Consider the following 24,022-nt stretch of genomic DNA (forward strand, 5'->3'; position numbering starts at 1 on the left):
GTTGCCACCTCAAACTTTTTAAGTTCCTCAAACCATTCCTGGACAAATATTTTAGTTTGGCAAGAAAAATTCTCCTTGCTTCTGGCATCTCGTCTTCCATTGTGCATTCTGGGAATATTCATTAACCAAGACAAATGAGGTACATCGCCCCATCAATCAACATGTTGTTCAAGAAACCAGGGCCCCATTCTTTTATTGGTCCATGGTCCGTTTCTGATGCTGACATGTCCATAATTAGCTCTTGCAGTGAAGGATAAGGTTTACTTTGGTTTTTAACTACACAGTAAGCTGCCACACCGGGTCGTCTGGGGAATTTTTGTGACCAAACTAGATAGGTTAAGCCTTGGGAACTCATTACCGTGCTGGGAACGGCCTATCTTGGTAGTAACCACTACATACCAGGAACATCACATGAAATCTGCCATTTTGGAGAATCAATGACCAAGTCATCTCATCATCATTATACGGCCTTCTCAAACATATTCAGATCCTTACACTTCTCCATGTTCCTACTTTCAGTACATCAAAGTAAGTTTCAATGCCGAGTCTGATGAGTGTATGACCATATGTGCACATGAATGGATCATTTTAGGGTGGTTCTTCTAAAATGTTTGGTGGAAATTTGTAATGATAAAGGGGTACAAATGCTTTAAGATTTGCAGATTTCCCATGTGGAGAATCTTTTTTTGTCCTGCAAGGCCAACTAAACTATTTCTGTAGGAGTGGAACCAGGACCATTACTCTCACCAATAACTTGTATAAGGTAAAGTGTTGAAATTTTTGAATTCAAAGTGTAGTTTGCTTTTAAAGGAAAAGTGCATTTACAAATTCTCAATATAAGAAGGTAATACAAAAAGGAGACCATGGTCATAGACCCAAACCACAGAAGATGAAACATCATAGATTGTATGGAACAGATTTATAGAAACATAACTCTGCCCGACCCCCTCCCACATTAGCCCATACTTACATTGTACGCTCAGTGTGGTGTTTCTCGTCACTCTTTCCGTTTGGTAATTTATGACGCAGGTAAGGGACTGTCTGTGAGCCTCTCGAGTTGGCACAAGCCGGTAACGACTGATGACTGTCACCGTTCCATTATCATTCTTAATTTCCTGATACTCCGCTTCCCCTTTCAACTTGGTTTCCCACGTTATGGTACTTGGTGGTTTTCCATTGGCCGAAATGCAGGTGGCAACAACAACCTTCTCTTTTGACCTTGGATTTGCCACCAACAGTCTTAGAGTTTCTTCCATTTTATTGGTTGGTTTGGCTATAAAATAAGCAATGAGAAAGACATTCAGTCAAAGTTTTCTGATAAGAAAAAATATATAGATAAGACATGGTGTAACACATTGAAAAAAATATAAGAGACCTTGTTGATAAAAGAACAAAATGTACATTTCGCTAACATTCTTGGAACGTTACAACCATCAAATATTAATAATCTTATAAATAATGTAACTGCTGAAATCTGAGTTTTCCACCTTTGAGGAGCAAATTGAGGCTCAAAGAGCATCCTATCGTGTTAATAACGAAGACCAATGATGCTGCCCATGACAACCAGGCACTTTCCAATGGTAATTTGGTAACTATAGGTTGGAATGGTAATCTAATGGTTGGCATAAACAAAATATAAGTAACACATTGGGGGTCATTTACTAAGGGCACGATTCGCGTTTTCCCGACGTGTTACCCGAATATTTCCGATTTGCGCCGATTGTACCTGAATTGCCCTGGGATTTTGGCGCACGCGATCGGATTGTGGCACATCGGCGCCGGCATGCGCACGACGGAAATCGGGGAGCGTGGCCGAATGAAAACCCGACGGATTCGGAAGAACTGCCGCATTTAAGAACGGAAAATGTGTCGCTCGGGACGCGCTTACCTTCACTCAGCCTGAGCCGGTGAACTCAAGCGCGTTCAGATGCTTTTCAGCGCAGCAGCGCCACCTGGTGGACGGCGGAGGAACTACCTTATTAAATCCCGGCCGGACCCAAATCCAGCGCAGAGAACGCGCCGCTGGATCGCAAATGGACCGGGTAAGTAAATCTGCCCCATTATATTTAACAATGGTAGGTACATCTCTATAATGACTGAACATTTAGGTTGGTATTACACTGAAAGTACTGTTGTACGCTAGTGTTGTAGCGTGAAATTTAGGTGGTTTATGCAAATCCATCCAACTTGACCTTTTTTTGAGAAATTTATGATAATTTATGGTTAAATTGAAAACAAACAGGGGCACCTAAGCTGTGTTGTGTTCAGCCTCTTGTCAGCCGAGGTGGCCGCCTATGGCCACCCGTCCCGATTCCCAGCGTTGTATTATACAGGACGGATGGGCGTGGCCAGTCACCTCGGCTGGGCCGAAGCTGAACGCAGTGCGGCTTCTGTGCCCCTGTTCGTTTACATGGACAATGACCAGAAAGATGTAACCGAGGGATGCTGGGAGGGACCGAGTAAATGTTTCTTTTTTTTTTAACCAGCCCGCTCCTGGCCACCAACAGGTTTTATTATGCTGTTGGACAACCCCTTTAATGTGTCGTTGTTAAATTCATTAATATAGCTAGCACAGGAGAAAGTGATGTCATACATTTCGTATTTTATATAGAAATACCATGTATATTCACATTATGCTTGAGACTGGGGTAGGGAAGTAAGAACTCTCCTTATGGAGAGGCTTTCAGGCAGCCTAAGGACATGATAAGGCATTAAAGCCAAACCACTATATCTATTCCAGAAGGCACGGGATTTCCAACTGTAGACAGCGCTGCCCCCTCTATAGTGTAGACAGGGGCATAGCAGACTTTTGAATGGCTTCCCCCTATCCCTTAGAAACATGTATCCCCTATACATGTTTGTTTGTTCTGTTGTTCTGCTGTCCCCTCCCTTTTCCCCAACATTTCATATATGAGTTGCCTACATGATGACTTTCATCTGTACGTGCACTTTTGTCACTGTATCTGTATACAATATGGTGGACTGACAGAAGATGGATGGATGACTATGACTGGCTGACAGAATGCCCATCCCACTGTTTCTGGATACTGCATGTATACGGTGTACAGCCATGCGCAGTGATGCAAATGGATGTCATTTTTGGCCATTGAAATGATTTGGGGCATATGCTACCCGTGTATACGGTCATTTTCATACCTTCGTGTGAATGCAGCCTAAGGCATTCGGCATACGGCAGGTACGCTTGAGAGAAGGAGGGCTAAGCGCTGCTCTCCCCTCCTCTCTCCATACAAAATAATGCTGCATGGCTGTTCTTATGGCCAAATATAGAACAGTCTATCTTTTTACGACCCCTGGCATGGTACAGTGAGCACTTATACCGTCCACGGCACTTATTGCCGTCTATGGGCAGATTTCTATAAGTGCTTCTGTACCCATATTGTTGAATTGCATTACATCTCTGAAGATTGGTGGTGCACTTGGATACTATATGTACAACCTGATATTCTGGCTCTGCTACAATGGAGGTTGGAAGCTGGAGGTTTTTCAGGAAGGAAGCTACAGTAATAAATAGGGGTCAAAACACAAATTTTGGTGACTGGAATTCAGTTCAGTTTGTCTAAATTAGTTTCTAATTAAATTCCACAGTGGTGGAAATTTTTGCCACAAATCTGATTTTTTCTGATTTTTTTTGATTCTTTGATATTTCTTTGATGAAGGATTGGGGTCTGGGGCACCATTTTAGGCATTGTTCGGTATAGGCCATTTAGGTAATGATACCTTTGTATAGAAGTAGCAATATTGGATTTCTATTCCAAGATTATAGCCTCTTCAAGTGCACTGGGGGCGTGTCCTCACACAGTAACTTAAGAGCACAGCAGTGTTAGGTCACGACCTCAGTGCACTTTGAGAAACGCCCATCATCAAGTGATTTATTTATAGAGACAAATAAGGGTCTTCAGGGCTTCTACCCAACACGGAAATTTTACAGATTCATATTCCTTTAATTGAAAATGTGTTTCTTTTGAGATTTTCTCTCGTTTTAAAGCTTTTTATAAAATCCCATTGACTTATCACTGTCACACCTGTGCCAGACATAAAAACTACAATTAACTATGCAATCAAAACCATTTTCTACTGCAACCCATAAAACTACTTAAAGTCGCCGTGTGAGAACATCAGAACCTGTATATGAGGAGTTGGATATACAGATGGTGAGTCAAACATCAGGAACCACCCAAATCTGTGTAAGGTATTACATGTTGGATTGATCTCATCATTTCCATCATGTTTGTGGGTGTATATTTGACTCTACCCAAGCAGAAATGTCCAGGGTCTTCAGCTGCTTTTAACCTTTGCTTTTCACAGGTCCCATTTGGATCTAGCTTCGTGTAGCCTAAAAGGGATCACCTGGTAATTTATAAGATTCTAGACAACTCCCTTTAAGAGGAATGTTTTATCAATCGCCTATCCATTGGTAATTTTTTACTCAAATTTAGAAACTTGGACTCAGATTGCATGCATATGTTGAGGTTGGGGGGGAATGACTGTCGGCCAAGCAAGCAATCGGCTGTGAACCATTGAAGATGTATGGCCATCTTCAAGTTTCGTTGTTATCCTTACCCAAAGTTTATGAGAGTGTTGTAGAGAACAGTCCATTGTCATCTACAATTTCTGAAGTTACCTTAGAGTTTAACAAAGTGGCAGGACGCATAGTTGACCTGACACTTCATTTAATTACTGAGAACTGGATCAACTATTCTCGTTTTTGACGTGATTGGACCCCCCCCCCCCAGTCATATTTTCCACCGGATCGGGGTTAGCAATAGAACTTAGTACAACCTCTTTAAGGCTGTCACAAGGAGGCAACCTCTGTAGGACTTACACAAGGAGGGAAACCATCAACGAATGATGAGTTCTAAAGACTTTGTTTATTTCTTGACAATGACCATCTTTTTAAGGAGAGTCTGTAGGGTGCGGTTGTGATTTTCAGTGGAGATTAAATGTGTTGAGATACTGTATTATAGTTATTATGACATCTAGAAGTATGATCTGTTTTTGTACATTGGAAACCACATTCCTAAATACATAGAAACAGGAACATGTTTACTCCAAGCGATGGTTTCAGCAGTTTTAACGTTATCCTTTCTGTATGTGTGAATGAGATCTCCCTCTCTTGACGTCTGTATTGAAGGTAGATCACGGATATACAGTTGTGTTCAAAAGTTTACATACCCCTGCTTTCATTGCCTTTTCAGGGTCATTTGGATGTTTTTGGTTGTCATTGGGATTTGGAAAGAGAAAAAAAACTGTAGTTTGACAATAAATGGCTACACCCAACCACTAACCATGAGTGGGGAAAAAAAAGTTGTGTTATTATTCATATTCTCTTCAAAAATGCAGAATAAATCAAAAATTCAGAAGGGGTATGTACATTTTTGAGCACAACTGTAGTAGCGGGGTTGGGGGTACCAGGAATGGACACCTGAGACCAGGGAGCCCCAACGCATTTATGGAATGCAATTTCAATAGTCCACCGATTAAAAAAATAAAAAACTGCTGGTTCGGGGAACCACAGAGGAGTGGGTCAAAGACCTGCATCCTCTTTCTCCGCCCCTTGACATGCAGCACTTCCCATCGGTTTAGCTGGAGGTCAAGAAACTATACCAAAAGTAAGAGGAGAAAACTGGTGCAACGTCACACAAAGGGGCAGAGTTTAATATATGGAACCCCCAAAATGCTAAAATAAAGTTCAAGGACAGCAATCTCAACATTTGAAATGGGAGAAGGCAGAAAAAGCAGACCATGCATGCACATTTCAAATGGAAGGAACTGAGCAAGTTCTTCTTTTTCTCCTCCAAGAACAAAAGTTTGAGGCATGCCACATTTAACATGCCCGAAACTTCTTTTTGGAGAGAATCAGGAGGCCGCTACACACATAAAATAGCGTTAAGTCTGCTTATTAACCAAAACGTTTGGACGCCTTTAGACCCAGTTCACAGGATCTTCTACTTTCTCTCTTTAAGTAATTAGGTAAACTCTTACCAAGTACAGTAAGGTTGAGTTGATTCTCACGGTTTCCTGTCGGAAAAGTTGCAAATTCGCAGATGTACGCCCCTTCATCTTGCAACTGTAGACGACTGATTTGAATGGTGCCATCACTGATTGACGGATTCTGGAAGATCACACGCTCTTTGTATGGAGGGAGGACAGAGACGCCCATGGCAGGGTTGAAAATAGCCACGTTTTGCTTTGAGCCATTTGTTGATTTTTGCCATGTAACCTGAGTGATCTTTACGCTAGGCTGAGGATTGTTGAAGCTACAGTGAAGTACAACATCTGTGCCAACATATCCCGATGCTGTTTCATTTACGAGTACTATTTGAGAATGAGCACCTGAAGAGAGAGAGAAAAAACATATTTTAGACCAAAATGTCCTAAATCCATAACAAAATATATAAAAAGCAGTAAACATATCTTCACATAGTTTCGTTGGTAATATTTAAAGGTTTTTGTTCGGCCATGGACATCCATGAACCTGCCACAAGTTGAAAATGGTTGACTGCTAGTGGCCTTATCCATCAAATTAAGGTTTCAAGTCCCACCTTACTTCCTGAACACAGTGGTTCAACTATGTTTATGGAAAAGAAGTCTTCAATGCTCAAAGGATACTAGAGTAAAGCAAAGAGTGATAATGGATTGGAAACCTCTGTTCTAGGGATGGGTTTGGGTCCTCAAGGTGGTTCCACCCATTATCATGACGTTGAAGAGACATGACGACTGTTCTGCAAGTACATCAAGCAATGATGGCCAACCACAACGATTAGCAGTTTCCCTAACAGGATGATCATTTCTAGGCTATGTAAATCAACATGTAAATTAGATCACAAACTATTTAAATTATAGTGGTAAGTGGTAGCCTAGAATAATTTTTAAGACAATATCATGCAAAGTTCATTTTTAATAAATGGAAAAAGTCTTCCATGGAAGATTAACACCTAGACAGTACAGAATTTGTGGTTGATCATGGTGGTTCCCCCAGGACTTTGGTCACTATAATATGAGTTCTTAGCATTGAGATACTATAGGAGGAGAATACATGTTATGTGTTGTAACTAATGAACATTTTATACCATTCTGATGAACGGCCAAAGACAATGTCACCCGAAATCCGTGCCATAAACAGAAGCCTGCCATCCTACGATACATTAATCATATCCGGACGGAGTTTGCTCCCGCATCTGTTCCTTTGCATTTGTAAAAGCTCATCTTCAGATATGGCAATGACATTTCACAGAACATTATTATTCCTCGCACACTGATTCTACAGTATTGTTCCTGTACTCAGACTGCCATTTCTGAATCTAATAAGCTGAATATATGAACTGTGTCTTTGTAGCACGCCAGATGCCATAGAGCTCAACAATGAGGACAAATAAATCCCTGATCAAATCTGTTGTTGGACTGAACCTCTTCTGCATTGTCTGGAAAGCTGCTCATACACTTTCCATGTCTGTGAACTCAATGCTTGTTCAGTGAATAGCTACTCCTCTTAACTGCTCTCCAGGCATGTGCACGCTCAGCTCGGCCAAGTGTGTACATGTTCTCAACAGGAAGGGGGAATAAGCTTCTGCCAATCACTTCACCGTGGGAACAAGAAAAGAAATAGGCAGGTTTACATTCAATATGGCCGCCCACCTCAACCTATACCTCCATTTATATGATACTACTTGGACAGTTCTGCTAAACTAGATAGATTCAGATGACATTCATCTAAAATTAATGACTGCCATACTTTCTGCGTCGCTATGTCTCGCTACCACAGCCGTCTCGCTCTATGAAAATATAATTGCTAGAGCACACCCAAATAATAAATCATTAAAATTTCTCATATACGGCTCGTCAGTCTTGTGTTTCCTTATAAGCTTAACCCTTTATCTTTTTAAACTCCTTAGCTAGGTTGTTAAAGCCAAAAATTGAAAACCCCTTTCAAGGAACAGGGTTCATTCACATCTCCAGTAGCGACTCTCTGGGGCACATTTACTTACCCGGTCCTGTTGCAATCCCGCGGTGCATTGTCCGACATGGATTCGGGTTCTGCTGGGATTCACTAAGGTCGTGCGCCTGATATCCAGTAGGTGTCGCTGCTGCCGCCGGAGTTCACCTGCTTCTTCTCGGTGCATGTGAGTGCTGATCTTGTAACACATTTTGTTTTTTAAATTCCACGGTTTTTCCGAATCCATCGGGTTGTCCGAAGACCACGGCCCCATTTTTGTCGAGTGAAAACCAGCGCGATTGCGCCAAAATCCGATCGTGTGCACCAAAATCCCTGTGGAATTCGTTGCGAAACGGAAAAATTCGGGAAACCCGACGAAAGTGCGGCCACGGAGCCCTTAGTAAATGACCCCCACTGTCTCCAACGCTTCACGTCATGGTCATTGTACACGAGACCGCTAAATGTTCATGTGACGCTCATTCAGATGTGACCACTGAGGCAAGGTATTGGCTCATAGTTATGTTTCCAATGTGCATGATGGGAGTATAAGCAGTGGTGATAAGAGAGCTGCAGCTGGGGTTGCAGAGGACCCTCCTGACACATAAGTAGGGTTTTTTTGGATTTGTAGTCAAAATCTGTCCCCTGTTTTTTTCCTATTAGAATACCTCTTAAAAAAGTCAAAGAGCAATGGCCTTATAAATGTTCACACATACCCTAAGTTAGGAAAGCCAGATGAGTAAAAGTTGTAAGTATGGTCAGTGATCCTAATATAGATATTCTGGCATAAAATACACATAAATACCTCAGCTAATGGTAATTAGTGTGAGTAGAGACTTCCGTTTGAGCATCACCACGCAGCACTCCTAGCTCGGCCATCCTTATACTACACTACACACTTAAGTGAAAAAACCTCTAGCTAAATTCCACAACAATTCACTAAGGGAAGGATTGGCATCTCACGCCTCATATTTAATGAAAGATTCATAAAGAGTAAGACCTGGTTCTTTCGAAAAGTCAAAGTAACACCAAATAACTAATAATATGCGCATGTTATACGTGCCAAATCAGAAACTCAGTCTTATACACAGTACCGTATACAATCTAGATGCTCATATTTTTGTCCGGGAACATGGAGTGTCCCATTTCATAAATCTTTCCAAAGTGGTTTTTTATTTTTTTTGTAGAACACTTTTTTAAAACTCTCCTTACAACTTGTATTGGCCTCACAACACGTGACTGTTTGAACCCTTACATTCTACTTCTAATACTACACTTTTTAGTGTATTATAACTGTAGGTGTAGGCCATACTTTTAGGCTTTGTCATCAGTTCATGTCCATAATAGGCCTGAGGGTCTATGCTAGGCCTGAGATTCCTTGGCAACTCATTAAGATGATGTGGCCGAGTGATGAAGGGACCATAACCAGTGATGTCAGTGATGGGTTCAAAGTTGTATTGTAGGACCATGATCAGTGGTTTTGCCACTCCCAATCATTCTCATGAGTCAGTATTCCCTATAAGATTAGGTCACTAATGGGTTAAAAGCTTGATTACATCTGATGCCCTATTAACGGATATGGCCGTCCTCGAGTGGGCTACTGGCTATGGATATATCTCAATGAGCCTAAATGGAGAGTCATCATAGGACGCCCATCACTGAAACCATATCGACCATGTAAACAGGAGACTTGCCATTGGTTTTAAGTTTAGGATTGTTTTCTGTAAAAACAGTGACTCAAAAAACGTTACATTTTCTTGCTCTTTGAAGCTTTTTTTTCCCCTGGCTACATCACTGTGTATATAATGTGAGATGGTTATTACCGGGTATGAAGAAACTGTGCCCTGTGGTGCCATGCATGTGGCCATCCTGTAACAGGCGGTAATGCAGCGTGCAGCCATCAGCCCATTTATCCCTTAGCTTGACCATTAGATAGAACAGTGGGATCTGCTAGTTTAACCCCTTCTGAGTACAACATAATCATATCCAGCTATTTACAGAAAATGCACTAAATGAATAAAAGTCCATCAAAAATATTCATCAAGGTCTCCTCATACAATGACTAACAGAGCAAATATGCTGTTACACAAAGGAAATGAATAATCCGGTATTACTCATAGGGTCATGCATTAACATGGCTTTGTATCCCAAAGCTGAATGATCACAGTACGGGGGTAATTTACATAGAGTCCTGCGCAAGTGCAAAACAAATACACAACTAGCATATGTCCCGGAGCAGCTCTATAGTGTGACTGGAGTCTTCTGTCCCTGGAATTACAGAGAACAACTACTAATGGCAACGGAATTTGCAGTGGTGTCCCCATAGGGAGAACTAAAGTAACACTCACGCCCAGGCCTTGGTGCCTGAGGGGGCCAAGTGTGGTCCTTGCTCCCTGAGATAACATATAGTTGGTGGCATATGATAAGAAGGGTACTTATAACAGATTTTGGATCGGGCCGAAAAGTTTTAAGTCAGAACAAAATTCCTGCATCGATTCTAACTTATTTTGCAAAACTCAAACACGGAACTGAGGCTAAATCAGTGGAAAAGTATGTATAGGAGATAAATGGAGTCTATTGGATTATGGGAGGATAGAAAACCTGATCATCTTTACCCGTAACTTCACCCGAAGGAATTGGAAATTAGGCTCCCTACAAGTGACCCGCTAATAACAGATACTTGGTCCATGTGTCATCATTGTAAGTAGCAACTACGTACAATGATGACACATGGACCAATGGACCATGGAACCAAGTATATGTTATTTGTTATGAGCCATATGTTCGGAAAAACGTCCTGCGTATAAGCTATTTTTCATCCGTTTTGCGGTTCTGCTGGCAAATAATGTCACTACCTTGCCCTAATACCTTAAAGGGTCACATGATCATGTTGAATAGTAACTGATCCACAAATATGGATCTTACATGGATGTGCATTATTTCCGTTCAGATAGATGGGAAGGCAAGGATAGCAAATACGGGCAGGAACAGGATCTGCTTTGAGTTTTCTACATCCTACCCATTTATCAGTGATGATAACTCATCATGTGCATAGGTCCATTTAAAAAATAACGTTTCAGTAGACATCCACAAAAAAAAGGAGTTATCACACGGACGAAAACAATGCTCCTGTGCAGGTAGCCTTACAGAGATCAAGTGGAATTTCTCATCATATTACTATGTTTGGCCACACACGCAATGCAGACCTGACAGTGGCCAAATTTTGCTGCCCCAAATCTCTGTAGGGTCATCTACTGACCATAGTCTACCCGGAAGACAGTGACTCAAATCATCGTAGATGACTATACAGTAGAGGACTATACAGTAGATGACTATACAGTAGATGACTATACAGTTGTGAATCCAAGTCCCTATGTGTTTGGGCTAACAAATGGTCCATATTTCACAGACTGAATACACTTTGGTGCTCGCTTTATGGTGCTTTCATTACTATTCATTACTAGTTTTAGATTCAAAAACTGCATCAAAACAGGAACATGTTAACGCATATGGGGGCACATTTACTAAGGGTCCGAAAAGCGCATTTTCGTTGGGTTTCCGGACTTTTTACCGTTTTGCCCTGAATTGCCCCGGGTTTTCGGCGCACGCGATCGGATTGTGGCGCATCGGTGCCGGCTTGCATGCGAAACACATCACGTGGACGTTGGACAATTCGGATGACCGATTCGGATGAACCGTGGAATTTAAAAACGAAATTGTATTGCAAGATCAGCACTCACATGCACCGGGAAGAAGAAAGTTAACTCCGGCGGACCTCAGCGGGGGAAGCGACAGATGCAGGAAATCGGGCGCACAAACTATGTAAATAGTGGAAGATCCAAATCCTCATCGGTCAAGGCACAGCGGGGATCTCGACGGGACAGGTAAGTAAATGTGCCCCATGGTGTCTGACCAAGATGACCAGGGCGCACCAGTAAAATAAGTTATTGGGGCCCACTAATGTAGAGCTGCATACATCGGTTGTAATGTAATCTATTTGTAGGTTTATATTACTCCACAGAATAGTTGAAATGGTGTATATTGAATATCTGGATAAAATCCAGACAGGGTCCCCTGTCATGCAAGGCCTAGGAGCACACCAGTGATTCCACGCGTTCCCCTGTGGGCCAGTCGAAGCTTGCATTCATTTGTTAACATGTAGATAAGATGGTAACTTGTTTTATCAGAACTAGCAATTACCAGATCAATCCATTTTCTACATTAAGACTTGGCACTTCTTGGCCGTAGTTCCTACCACTACCTCATCGGTAGACATGTGCTGCAACCACAACCTGAAAGAGCACACAGCCCGAGAACAAAGGGAGAACACATGGACGAGAGTCTCCACCCCGTACATAAAGCACTAGAGATCACAGCCCTGTAAAAGCACATTCCCCGAATATACAACCGGCATTAAAGAGAGAACAAAGCTGTGTTAGCGTGCACAGTAAATACACAACATTAGAGAACAAAGCGCCGTGTGATGCCTCATCTGCAGTGACAGGCGGACACCCCCATCCAGGCTCCGAGTGCTCTCCACACCGGCATCAGCACTACATCATTCAATGCCATCTACTGCGACAAGTGCCAGAGCTCGGCTATGGCTCCTACCCTGCAACTATTGTTTGCTTCATCTCATAGCCAGCAGGTGCCGTGTATATTGTGACAGAGAGCGCAAACAAGTTTACGAAGGAGAACTTGTTATCTACTTAAGTAAATTACCGATATGCAGAAATGGATAGATCGTAATTACACATAATAGGTTTCCAATTGCTACATTGTATCTAGATATAAAACATACAGTTTAGAGGGGAAGTGTCGACATTCCTAAACTTAAAATTTTACATCGAAATCTGCACATTCTTCATTGTACCTTTCCTCCTGAATATTTATTCAGTAAACGAAAGCTGAACTTATCCTTCAATCACTTATGAAAGATAATTTCATAAAAACACACAATCCGTAGTTGTGAGAAGTAAGCCATTCTATGTTAGGGCTCATGCCGCGTGTCTGTCCGGTTATAAAGTAGAGCATGTCTTAGAATGTTGTTCTTTTCTCCCATCCCATTGGTTTTTGTCGCACACATTGGAGTGAAAACGGTTCACATGGCACTTGGCTGGCATTCGGAATATTACAAAACAGGTGGTTGCTAGGATATTTATCCGACATTTAAATGGACGTGAAAAAAAGTGGACGCCAGAGGGATGCAACTTGTCCATTAACACACATACTGATCCAATATAGATCCTAAATTAATGCAAATAGACCATTAAAATATGCGTCAAATAATTAGCTTGCTCAAAGACAATTAGCCTTATTCTTCATAAAAACTTAGGCATACATTGACATTTGGGTGTTGCCAGTTGGGGATGTATCTCTATAGTTGGTGAGAGTACCAGGAAGACACCCTCCTAAATAGGTCTTTAAAAGTCACAGATTTTAGGTTCTTTCCTCATCTCCAAGGACCCACATAGTAGCACGAGATGCATTATTGGTAGCCACAGCCCCTGGCCGGTGCGGTTTCTGTGCTAGGGCAGACCGGTAAAATGTAACATAAGAAAACTTCAAAAGAATAATTTGTCTGAATGGACTTTCCTTCTAAAATTTCCGTCATAATTTTCACTTTTTTAAATCTTAATCTCTTGTTAGATGAAAGACATGAAACAGTTCTGGAATCACTTCAAATCGGATGACATAAATCTAATTGAGAAGTTCAGTCCTATGTGCTACCACCCTAGGGCGGGACCGCAAACTTTCCTTAAAAAAAATGAAATCTAACATCGGTTATTTGTTTTTCAATTGCAACATAGATGTTTTTTTCACTCCGTGGCAAAAGCAATCTTGCTGGGGAAATAAGATGGTAAAAATATTGGCTTTTACATCAAAATAAATTACCTTTAAATCTAAAAATTGATGTAAAAGTTAAGAGGAGAAGTCCTGGGAGTTTCTGTTGTGTTTGCAGATCACAGACAAAAATTATTCACACTTTTATTTATGTTTTAAGTTCAGTCAAACAAGAGAAGACTGGATAATCCAGTTCTACCTCTGATGCGAAGACTGGTGAGATGGGGGAGGGGTGGGAGAGCAGCACCGGAGTAAGGTAGTAGCAAGAGATAGAAGATGCTGCAGACACGTTGACTGATGTCTGGAGCTGTGATAAAAGGGACACAAGGGACGGATTATCCACATTTTACAGAGTTTTCTCGAGGAGGCCAGAAGGACCTTCTACGGGTTACTCCATTAATTCTGCAGGTGCTGCCGTGCAACTTACTATAAAGCGAGTGGGCGATATAATAGGTGACCAAAAAGGCATACAATGAGCAGGATGTGAGCAGGTGTTAGGCTGTAGGTGTGTAGCAGCCATCTGCTGAAATGCCTCCTAATTTATAGGAACTGAATGAAGTTTCCGGCATCTAAGTGCATAACACAAGTCAAAACTGGCAGTCATGTGCGACGCAAACAAAAAGCGGCTACGTAATTATGTTAAGACATTTATGATTCATTTTTCCCATTTAAAAAAAAAAAACAAGTTTACTTATTCTATGGTTTGTAAAGTGCACTAAAAGGACACATTCTCACAGTAAAGCTCTAGTAGAAGAAATGTACAAAAGACTTTTGCGATATTTAGGTCTAAGAGCAGAAAGTGGACTGGAAACTAAGACTGGGGCGGGGGGGGGGGCAAAAAAACAGAAAGCCTATTTACCCTACAGTGTCTACCGGTTTTCAAATCTTTCCGGTATTTTCTGATTTCATCCCACTTTTTGCAAGTTCCAGGTGTTCACAGGACTCACTTCATCCAATAAGAGGCCTCCTCCAATTTGGGGATAACAAAGGAAGTGATCATGGTCAGAGGAGCCAGAGTCAGAGATGTGCCTTGGAGGCCCTTCACTTCTGGGCTCCGCAGGCAAAGGCCAGAAGTGGGGCAAGTACATAAAATTTTTTTTGCCATGCCTACCCCAGCCCCCACAGTTTCTCCTATTAAAGGACATCTACAACCAGGATGAAAAACTGTATGCAAATGAGCATGAGGGGCTCCAGGCTCCATTAACACCTATGGAGCCTGGAGTCCCTCAGGCTCATTTGCATACCATCCTGGTGGTAGATGTCCTTTAAACACATTTTTTTTTTTAAATAAAAAGATTGAAACTGACCTATGTTGTATTTAGGAACAGTTGGTAGGAGGCAAAACCAAAAACTCTGGGGTCAAAAATTGCCATAATTGCTGGTACATATTGAATATTGGCAGAGAGGTAGGAGATATATTTATGATTGACCGGTCATACGATTTGATAACCACTGCAGAGAGCGGCCCTCGATTTGGTGGACTTTATACCACTAAGTATTATATGGTATCAGCCATTTCTTTCCATGTCTCTTATGTTGTAATTTTGGTTGTAGGTCGTTTCGGTTGCCGATACCTGCTAACATCTTATCTTCTGAACTTTCAGGTCATAAGTACTACGGACAGCAGAATCAGTACAATGGTGAATGGGTCCATCACATAACATCTCTTGTGACCCTCGGAATATCCTAACTAATCTTCTCGACCTTATGTCTAACCATCCCATAGACAGCACTCCCTTTAGACTCAATGGCCAATCTGCCTCGAAGAGTAGTTTTAGTAAAATAAATATACAGAACATTTCAAAGGGGAAATATATTAATCATCTTCTAGTTTTGATTTCAGGTTTTTGGCCTTGTTATTAACAACACCACAAATCTAGCAGTATGTGTTGTAGTGTAAACATGTGCTTTAATAGCGCAAAACATTTTTTTTTTTTAGATTTTTTTTATTTTATCCATCTGCTTTTCTTGCTACATTTACAAAACTGCCAAGTCAAACGTGTTGACATCTTGATTTGTCTAAGGATGCCTTGCGTCGTCTTGGCTGTGGAAAATTTCTTTACAGGCAGACCTTTACTTTGGAAAAGCATCCTAAAAGATGTTCACATGTAATCACGCAACTAAATGGTTCCCTAAAGTGTCAATTAGGATGCACAGCATAGTACGTCATGTGCGAAAATGATTCATTCAAGCTTTGCTGAGAATCCAGAAGCCTCAAAATCATGTTGTAGTGTCATGGATTCTCGAAAAATGTTTTTTTGGTGAATAGCCGTTTCTGGAGTAGACATCCTCAGCCAAGGGAATAACCTAGTACCTAGTCATAATCAAATTTTACATGCCCATTGGTACCAGATTAATGCTGGCGATCTTGGTTGAATCATTTGACTACCATGTGTCAGGGGTGTCTTGCTACAAGCTACAGATTTCAGTGGAACCAACCGATCATCCAAAATGAAAGAGGGTTAGCATTTTTCCGTCACTATTGAGCATAGAAACACAGACTTCTGCAATCATACGTCACTCGTAAGTTTCATCTTGGACAATGGTTGGTCCTTGAAACAGGACCCTACATGGACAGTTGTGTGAAACAGCCCATAGTCTGATATTATCCCTCCACCTCTCCCAAAACTTCGGACTGACTCAGAGGGCTCAGTTGCAAGCACCATATGCCATTTACATTTCTTGCACAATGTCCAGTTAAGAAATATCAAAAAGTCTGTCCCAACTCCTTCTACATGGCCCGATTTATCCTTTGCATCACATCATGAGATTTTTTTTTTCATGAAAACCTATATGTAAATTTTCTCCTGCACTTGACCATGGAATATATACACTTCCTATACGATATGTAAATAACTACATGCACTCAAAATTAGTCATAATCAGTAGCTCTACCAGAAGACTTGATGGTACATAGGAGCACAATAGGAGTTCTTTTACATCACTCCCCAGGGTGTGGGATAGAGATGTAGACTGGTGCCTCCAGGGAACCAGGAGGCCAGGGAACGCTTGTAAATTCAGGGCAGGGCCACCAAGCGGGTTGTAACACGTTGTGAGAACTTCACGTACGCACACAGTGAAACTTGCTGCAATGTGCATTCTTCAAACAGGGAAACAGGATGGTGGTTTGGCGATGTGTTGTGTCTTGATCATATCTTGCCGCGGGACAGACTTATACATTCACAGATTAAATCCCTGTTTCCCTGCCTGAGAAGGATCCATATAAATACAGCATTCTTGTTTGCATAATACATCGAACCAAGTAGATGTTAAATAATGACTAGTCTTAGGGGGAAAGGGGGCTTCAAATGCCAAAATAATTGCATATCACATTATATAACTTCCAGATAATAAACACGTGAAGGGCCAAGACTATGATTTGAATGATGGCTGACCTGCCTGAGAATATTAAGATGCTATATAAGCATGGGGGCCCAAAATGAAAGGACACACAGGAACGGATTTACCAATCAAGTAGCCCAACCATTTTCTTGGGGTCCCAGAGAATAGCCAATTCTCCCATAGCAGTTACTACAATGAGTGGGAGGCTTACCTCCTTTCTGCATGCTTCTTACCGTCCACAATGCCAAAATAGTTTACAGCTACGGAAGACCATTTTTAACAAAATTGGTTATTACAATGCTCCACCAACATAACTTTGCTTGCGGTCCCAGAAATCCCAAATCGGCCCCTGAAGGCACACAGGTAGATCAATCATTGGAGCCATGATCAATGAGGCCACCAATTAGTAGCAGAAGTCACATGTCAGCTTGCTGTAACTCAGAGACCAGTGGGATTTAGGCACATTTTTTTTACCATGTTACAACTTCTCATTTTTTGTCATTGAACTTCTATAATTTAGTGTAGAAACTAATGGACCATCAATAAGGTTCACTGGACTTATTGGGCATCAGATTGAGAAATGTATTTATCCATGACTTCTCGAAGTTTAACTGGTAGATGGAAAACTTCACACCCTTAAAAATGTTTTCCCAGTTGTAATGTTTGTTGTATTTTACTACATGAAAAGTTATATATACTCGAGTATAAGCCTAGTTTTTCAGCACAAAAAAATGTGCTGAAAAACCAAAACTCGGCTTATACTCGAGCAGGGGGCTGGCTATATACTGGGGCAGGGGACTGGCTATATGCTGGGGGATATGGGCTGGCAGGCTATATACTGGGGGGCAGGTGCTGGCTATATACTATAGGGCAGGGTCCAGCAGGCTATATACTGGGGAGGCTGTGACCAATGCATTTCCCACCCTCGGCTTATATTCGAGTCAATAGGTTTTTCCAGGTTTTTGTGGTAAAATTAGGAGCCTCGGCTTAAACTTGGGTCAGCTTATAATCGAGTATATTCGGTAATAGCTTTTTTTTCCAGATGATATGATTTTCCAATGATACAGAACTTAAACTTTGGCCTCTTTTGATTCCATTTGCTCTGTCTGGGAAATTATGAGCATGAATGAAAAAAAAAATATTATTTTCCCATTGTAAATTATGTATTTTTTTCAACCAATGCAAATTACTTTGTAAATGAAATTGAGAGGAGGTCGGAGAGGCACCTGTTGTATTCCCCGCACTTCCTACAATACAAAAACTTAGTTCCATGAAGTGGACTTCCCAATAAGTGGGTAACATGCTTTACCGTAGACCTGGATGATGGCTTACCCTTTCAATTCCAACCATTATTAATATAAAATTGAAAGATGACATCCATGGGTGGTAGATGTTACACTCAAGCCCTTTGTCAAACATCTGGGAACCAGGAGGCAATTTGACAGATAAATTCCCACTGCTTCCTAGAATTTCACGCTTCAGTTGTGGTTGATGTGGACTTGTCAGAACATGGTATTAGTTTATAGAAAGTAAATCTTTATCCATCAATCATTCTGTGTCGAGGTTGTGCGTGACCACTCATGATGCTAAACCTAAAAGAATCAAGAAGATTTTCTAAACGACTCCAAACCCAGGCACACCATCCAGAAGCCCAGAGGTTTGTTTGTATATTATGCAAAATAGATGTGAGGTTAATTCAGACAGGGACGTGGCTCATATAAAGTTTACAGAGGAATAATACATAATCACCACATTGTTCAAAAAACAATACCTAGAAATGAATTAAAAAAAAAAAAAAAAACTTGGCAGGAAGACACAATGCAGAAAATAAAACATATTCCAACGTGTGCACAAATTTATAGAACTGGAAGTCAAAACCAATGTAGCGGAAACAAATCCAAATGTACAACCTCATAATCTGTAAAAAAAATAAATAAAAAGGTCAAAGCTGAAGGTTGAACAAAAATTTAGGATTAACCAGAAAGTGGTCAATTCCTTGGATCCCTAATGACCGGTTGTAATTTTTGTACTAGATAAGATTCCACCATTGTCCATTGAGTTAATGTTTCATTTTATGTCATTTTATGTCAATGGCGGGCTAAATTGGAAATTCTTGGGTGCATTTAGTCTTGTACTCTAGACCTTTGAATTGCCCCCAGGGCAAGACATAATGGGGGTCATTTACTAAGGGCCCGATTCGCGTTTTCCCGACGTGTTACCCGAATATTTCCGATTTGCGCCGATTGTACCTGAATTGCCCCGGGATTGTGGCGCAGGCGATCGGATTGTGGCGCATCGGCGCCGGGATGCGCGCGACGGAAATCGGGGGGCGTGGCCGAACGAAAACCCGACGTATTCGGAAAAACCGCCGCATTTAAAACCCGAAAAAGTGTCGCTTGGGGAGCGCTTACCTTCACCTGGTCCGAGGTGGTGCATTCCGGCGCGATGAGATGACTTTCAGCGCAGCAGCGCCACCTGGTGGACGGCGGAAGAACTACATTCATAAATCCCGGCCGGACCCGAATCCAGAGCAGAGAACGCGCCGCTGGATCGCGACTGGACCGGGTAAGTAAAGGTGCCCCAATAAATCTAGTTGTGGGTGGTAGAAACTCAAACCACTGATTTTATCCGGACTGGGTTGCTATCCAAAGTATAAAGGGGTCCTCCTTCTAGGTATATCATCAGAGGTGTCACTCACCTCAACGTGTATTTTAAGCCCAAGTACATTTGCATGGGGGCAGTGGAAGTCATAAGGAACATCTGTTGCTCGAATGAGCATTCGGCCGACTTATCTATTGTGTTTGGTCAGTCCAAGACAGAAACACATATTAGAAGAGATGGAGGTTCCTACCTCTTCATGTAGGACGGTTGGCAAGGTCTATAAACTGACGGTATGCAGGTCAGGTTAAGGTAGGTTATAAAAGATAAAACAATTCTCAGGGAGGATCACAAAAGATGCTGCCGACAGAGTAATAAAACGTTAAAATTGGAGCGATGCTGTTCATTTGCCGATTTCCCCTCGGAGGTTGGAAGACAGAAACGGTCAGTAGACTTTTCAGATTTACAGAAGGCGTTGACGTATTTCAGAGTCTTCCTGACAGTGTACCTTCATTTATATTTAAGGCACATTTTTCTCATTGTAGACTCCACAGGAAAGCCATGTAATGCACCCGCATTGTTTTTGACTAACATCCGATTCAATTACAGAGATGTCTCGTAAGAATATGGAGCAATTTACTGACAGAACGGACAGTTGCCAGTACGAGGCTCCTCTCGATGTACTAGAACACAGAAAGAACAGGGATTTGTGACTTACCAGAATAGAAATGAGGTCTAAAGAAAAGCGTGTATGTAGATGATTAAATATGGTGATAGACAAGGGGAGAATGGATCTAGTAGTTTGTATGACCGGATTTACATCCAAATATTTTACTGTAATTATAATTATATATTATAATTATACTGCCCGTTTGCTTTAGGGGAAGGGAGGCTGTATTTTTAGACATTTTTATGGAACTTTATTAATGAAATATAAATTTTGTAAAAAGTGCCAGAGCCTCTTGGCTTCCCCGGCTTTTAATTTATGCATGTACTCATTGCAAGCCTTGTCCTGAACCCAGCTACGAACTAGTAGAGCACACGTCCCGCTCTCACCACGCCCTGGCTCTGACGTCAAAGGTCGATCGTGATTCCCGACTGGGAGCAGGAGAAAGCTTGCAGCTGGGGCGTGCATAAGTTAAAAGCCGGAGAAGCCGAGAGGCTCTCGGGCGGTGTCAGCCTGAGCACCTCCGACACTTTTACAAAGTTAATATTTCGTTAATAAAGTTCCATAAAAACATCTAAAGAACAGTCCTCCCATCCCCTAGACCGAACAAGCACTGTAATTAGGACACCATCACCAGTAATCTGGGTACTGGGTAAGCTACTGGGTTTATATCAATGTATTTTTGATTTGAATAAGAAAGTAAACCATCTCTGATAGTGGCTTACCTTCTCTGAATACTTGTGACTGGGCATGTTAAATACCAACATGCACAATCTTTCCCCCTCAACATCTGTCAAGGAAATCAGCTGAATATTTTTTATTTATGCATATTAGACCAAAGCCAGGTAAGATAAATCCGGACTGGGTGAATTCCAACAAGTCTGATCATTCCATTCACAGGGGAGATAAGTTGCCTCCAGAGGTATCTGGCAGCAACTAATGCCCTTTCACCCCATGGAGGACACACACATGTGCGGCCATGCTAAGTGTGCATGTATATGGTTGTTACTGCAGCAGACACAAAAGACACTAAAGATGACAAGTATAGGATTATTTGTGTAGCATGAATCCAATATGTGCAATGGAAATTTGCATCCATGACCACACTATAGATCACGTTACTAGAGAACGCCGACGACTGTATATGTTGTGAAAAATGTATAGAACGACAAAAGCCAACATCTCACAATGTGAATCTTACATATGGGATATATGAAGCAGCAATGGTCTCACTATGTCAAAGAATTGAACTTAAAAATGTCACATATCATATATGATGCCATGAGCTCCCTTCCCGCTAGTACAGGACCTTAATCTCCTGCACTTTTAGAGATAGAATTTTCTAAATCTTCTTGATTTATAGGTCATCCAAACCCCCCACAAATTTCATAAATGTGGGTAAACACAAAGATATTCTCTTGTGATCTAGACGCAACTTCCAAAAAGGCAAAATACTTCATTTATGGTGGATTTTATGTACAAATCCAATGTATATTTGTTGACGGATGTGTGGGAACATCTTACCGCAAGCTCACCTACACGGTTCTAGAACTGGACCCATTGCTTTCTGTTTTAATCCCAGATTTGGTAGTCACCAGGCAAAACTACGTTTAAAGAGAAATTAATCTGAACCTTCATAGCTAATATGATGAGACATTGCAATGCACTGAACATGGTCACCTCAGCCGTAAACCAAAAAGTGAAGTTCAGAAAACAGAAGTCACGGTTGTCCTGCAAATGTAGGACACATGACACCAAATATATATGTACATTTTTTTGTTTGTTTGATGTTTTTGTTCCTCTTGCTTTTTTAAAATTACTGAAGGATTTGGTGATAAAATTAATTGGGAAGATTTATTCTGCTTGTGTCGTAATTTGAACAAAAAATTGCCACCATTCATCAAGGGCTTATTTCACCTTTACGACTTGTACAACAAAAGTGCCTGGCCTCAAAAAAGGGGATGTGATTTCTTGATCGAAAGGTGATCAAAAATTATGCAAATGCTCCAAAAGTTTGGCACATGTTTCGGACGGAAACTAAGCAACCTAAATGGTATTGCAAAGTATGACTAGGCAGTCTCATACTGTGCCATATTTATCATCAAGCACTATAAGATTGTCTAGTCCAATGCTGTTTCAATGTCTTTTTTTATCATGTCATTAGAATTCTTGAAAGTCATACTTGATGTTAAAGGGGCTGCCTTACAAGGTAGCCAAAAAGGCATGGATTTCCTAGAATCCCCCAATAGAGCATCAATGGCTGTAAGTCTTCACACACCTGCAAGGCGGCCTTAACTGTTAAGTCTCCATAAGAGGAGCTCTTACTATGCAACCCCAGTCCAGCTGTGCACTGTACTGGCCTAAATGCACGTTAATGTTTTTATTCTCCATGTAGTCATCAGCCTAGAGAGATCTTTAGATGCAGATGACACATGGGCCACAAACAACATATCACGTATGCATTGTTTGTGGCCCAACCATGGCACCATGGCAGGTACACCAACTTTTAGGCTATTTTGTTACGTCTTCCCCTTGGGTTTCAGATGTTATTTACTTCTAATGTTATTTGAAAACGCCTCTTCCCAAATATGAAACAGCCGAAAAAGCTATTTAAAATATTTTTTTTTTAAATGCCAAAAAAAACTTTAAAATGCTATAAAAATCCAATGTTACAATTAGAATCTACACTTAAAACACCCAACACAATAACAGTGAAAGAAACCTTGTGAACTCCATTTGAAGAACAAATCGTAGGAACATCTATTGGAGGTTCACAGGTTATACGTTCCCAGATACATTTTTAATACTTACTTTCTCCGAGCAGTATACACCGCTGATGCCGTCTGTTTGCTCAAAGGTTTTTTTTTATTAAGAAAAAAAAAAGTTCTATTTTCAGAAGTCTGGTTTTGCCTTAGGCTCTGACTATATATAACAGGCTAAGGATTTTGTAAAATAATGCGCTGTAGGTTCTGGGCTACAGGAAAACAGATGAATCAAAGACTGATCACTCTCTGTTTGAAGTAGGAATCATGTCAATGAAATTTACTGCTCATTGACAACTAAACCACAGAATACTGACCCTGTATACAGGCCCCATCACTGAAGGAACAAGGAAAGCATACTTTATACTTGAAATAGAGACACACCTGATCACAGGTAGTGTGTTATTGCAGCTCAACCCCACCAAAGTAAACCAGAATACCCAACTCTTACACAATCTTTTACCAACCCTGGGCTCCTGATTCCTGTGTCACTCTGGTAGGGTCCAGACCGGATTTTCTGAGGGGTTACGGGACCTGCTTCATCCAACAAGGGGCCTCCTTGGACCTGGCAACAATACAGGAAGTCCCTTGGAAAATGTAAGTGATGTCTCTTGCCCAAAGAGGTTAATCATTGGATGAAGCAGGTCCCATGACCACTTCCGGTTGGGCCCAAAACCAGTGCCAGAGCGACACAGGAACCGGAGCAGGACAAGTAGTTTTCCTTTTCTTTTCCCCAACCCCCAGGGATTTTTCCATAAGTCATAGTTTTTAACAACCCCTTCCATAGTTTACATTCATAACTTACTGTCCCTTGTGTCTGAGAGGTTTTAGGCCCCCTTGATGTTGAACCCCCTCTAT

General features: G+C 41.3%; 1 protein-coding gene across 4 annotated transcripts in view; it reads right to left on the reverse strand.

The window, feature by feature from the left end:
• Positions 1 to 24,022, reverse strand: part of NECTIN1 (nectin cell adhesion molecule 1) — a 146,600-nt gene that overhangs the window by 83,981 nt on the left and 38,597 nt on the right. For all 4 annotated transcript variants that reach the window (XM_072155615.1, XM_072155617.1, XM_072155618.1 and 1 more), the window contains exons 2-3: positions 6,004 to 6,354; positions 971 to 1,273 (exon numbers count right to left, since the gene is read on the reverse strand). In XM_072155615.1, coding sequence (XP_072011716.1) covers positions 971 to 1,273; positions 6,004 to 6,354 — 654 coding nt within the window. The remainder of the gene's footprint in view (positions 1 to 970; positions 1,274 to 6,003; positions 6,355 to 24,022) is intronic.

The sequence above is a fragment of the Engystomops pustulosus genome, chromosome 6 (genome assembly GCF_040894005.1).
Source record: "Engystomops pustulosus chromosome 6, aEngPut4.maternal, whole genome shotgun sequence".
In the NCBI taxonomy this organism is placed as follows: Eukaryota; Metazoa; Chordata; class Amphibia; order Anura; family Leptodactylidae; genus Engystomops; species Engystomops pustulosus.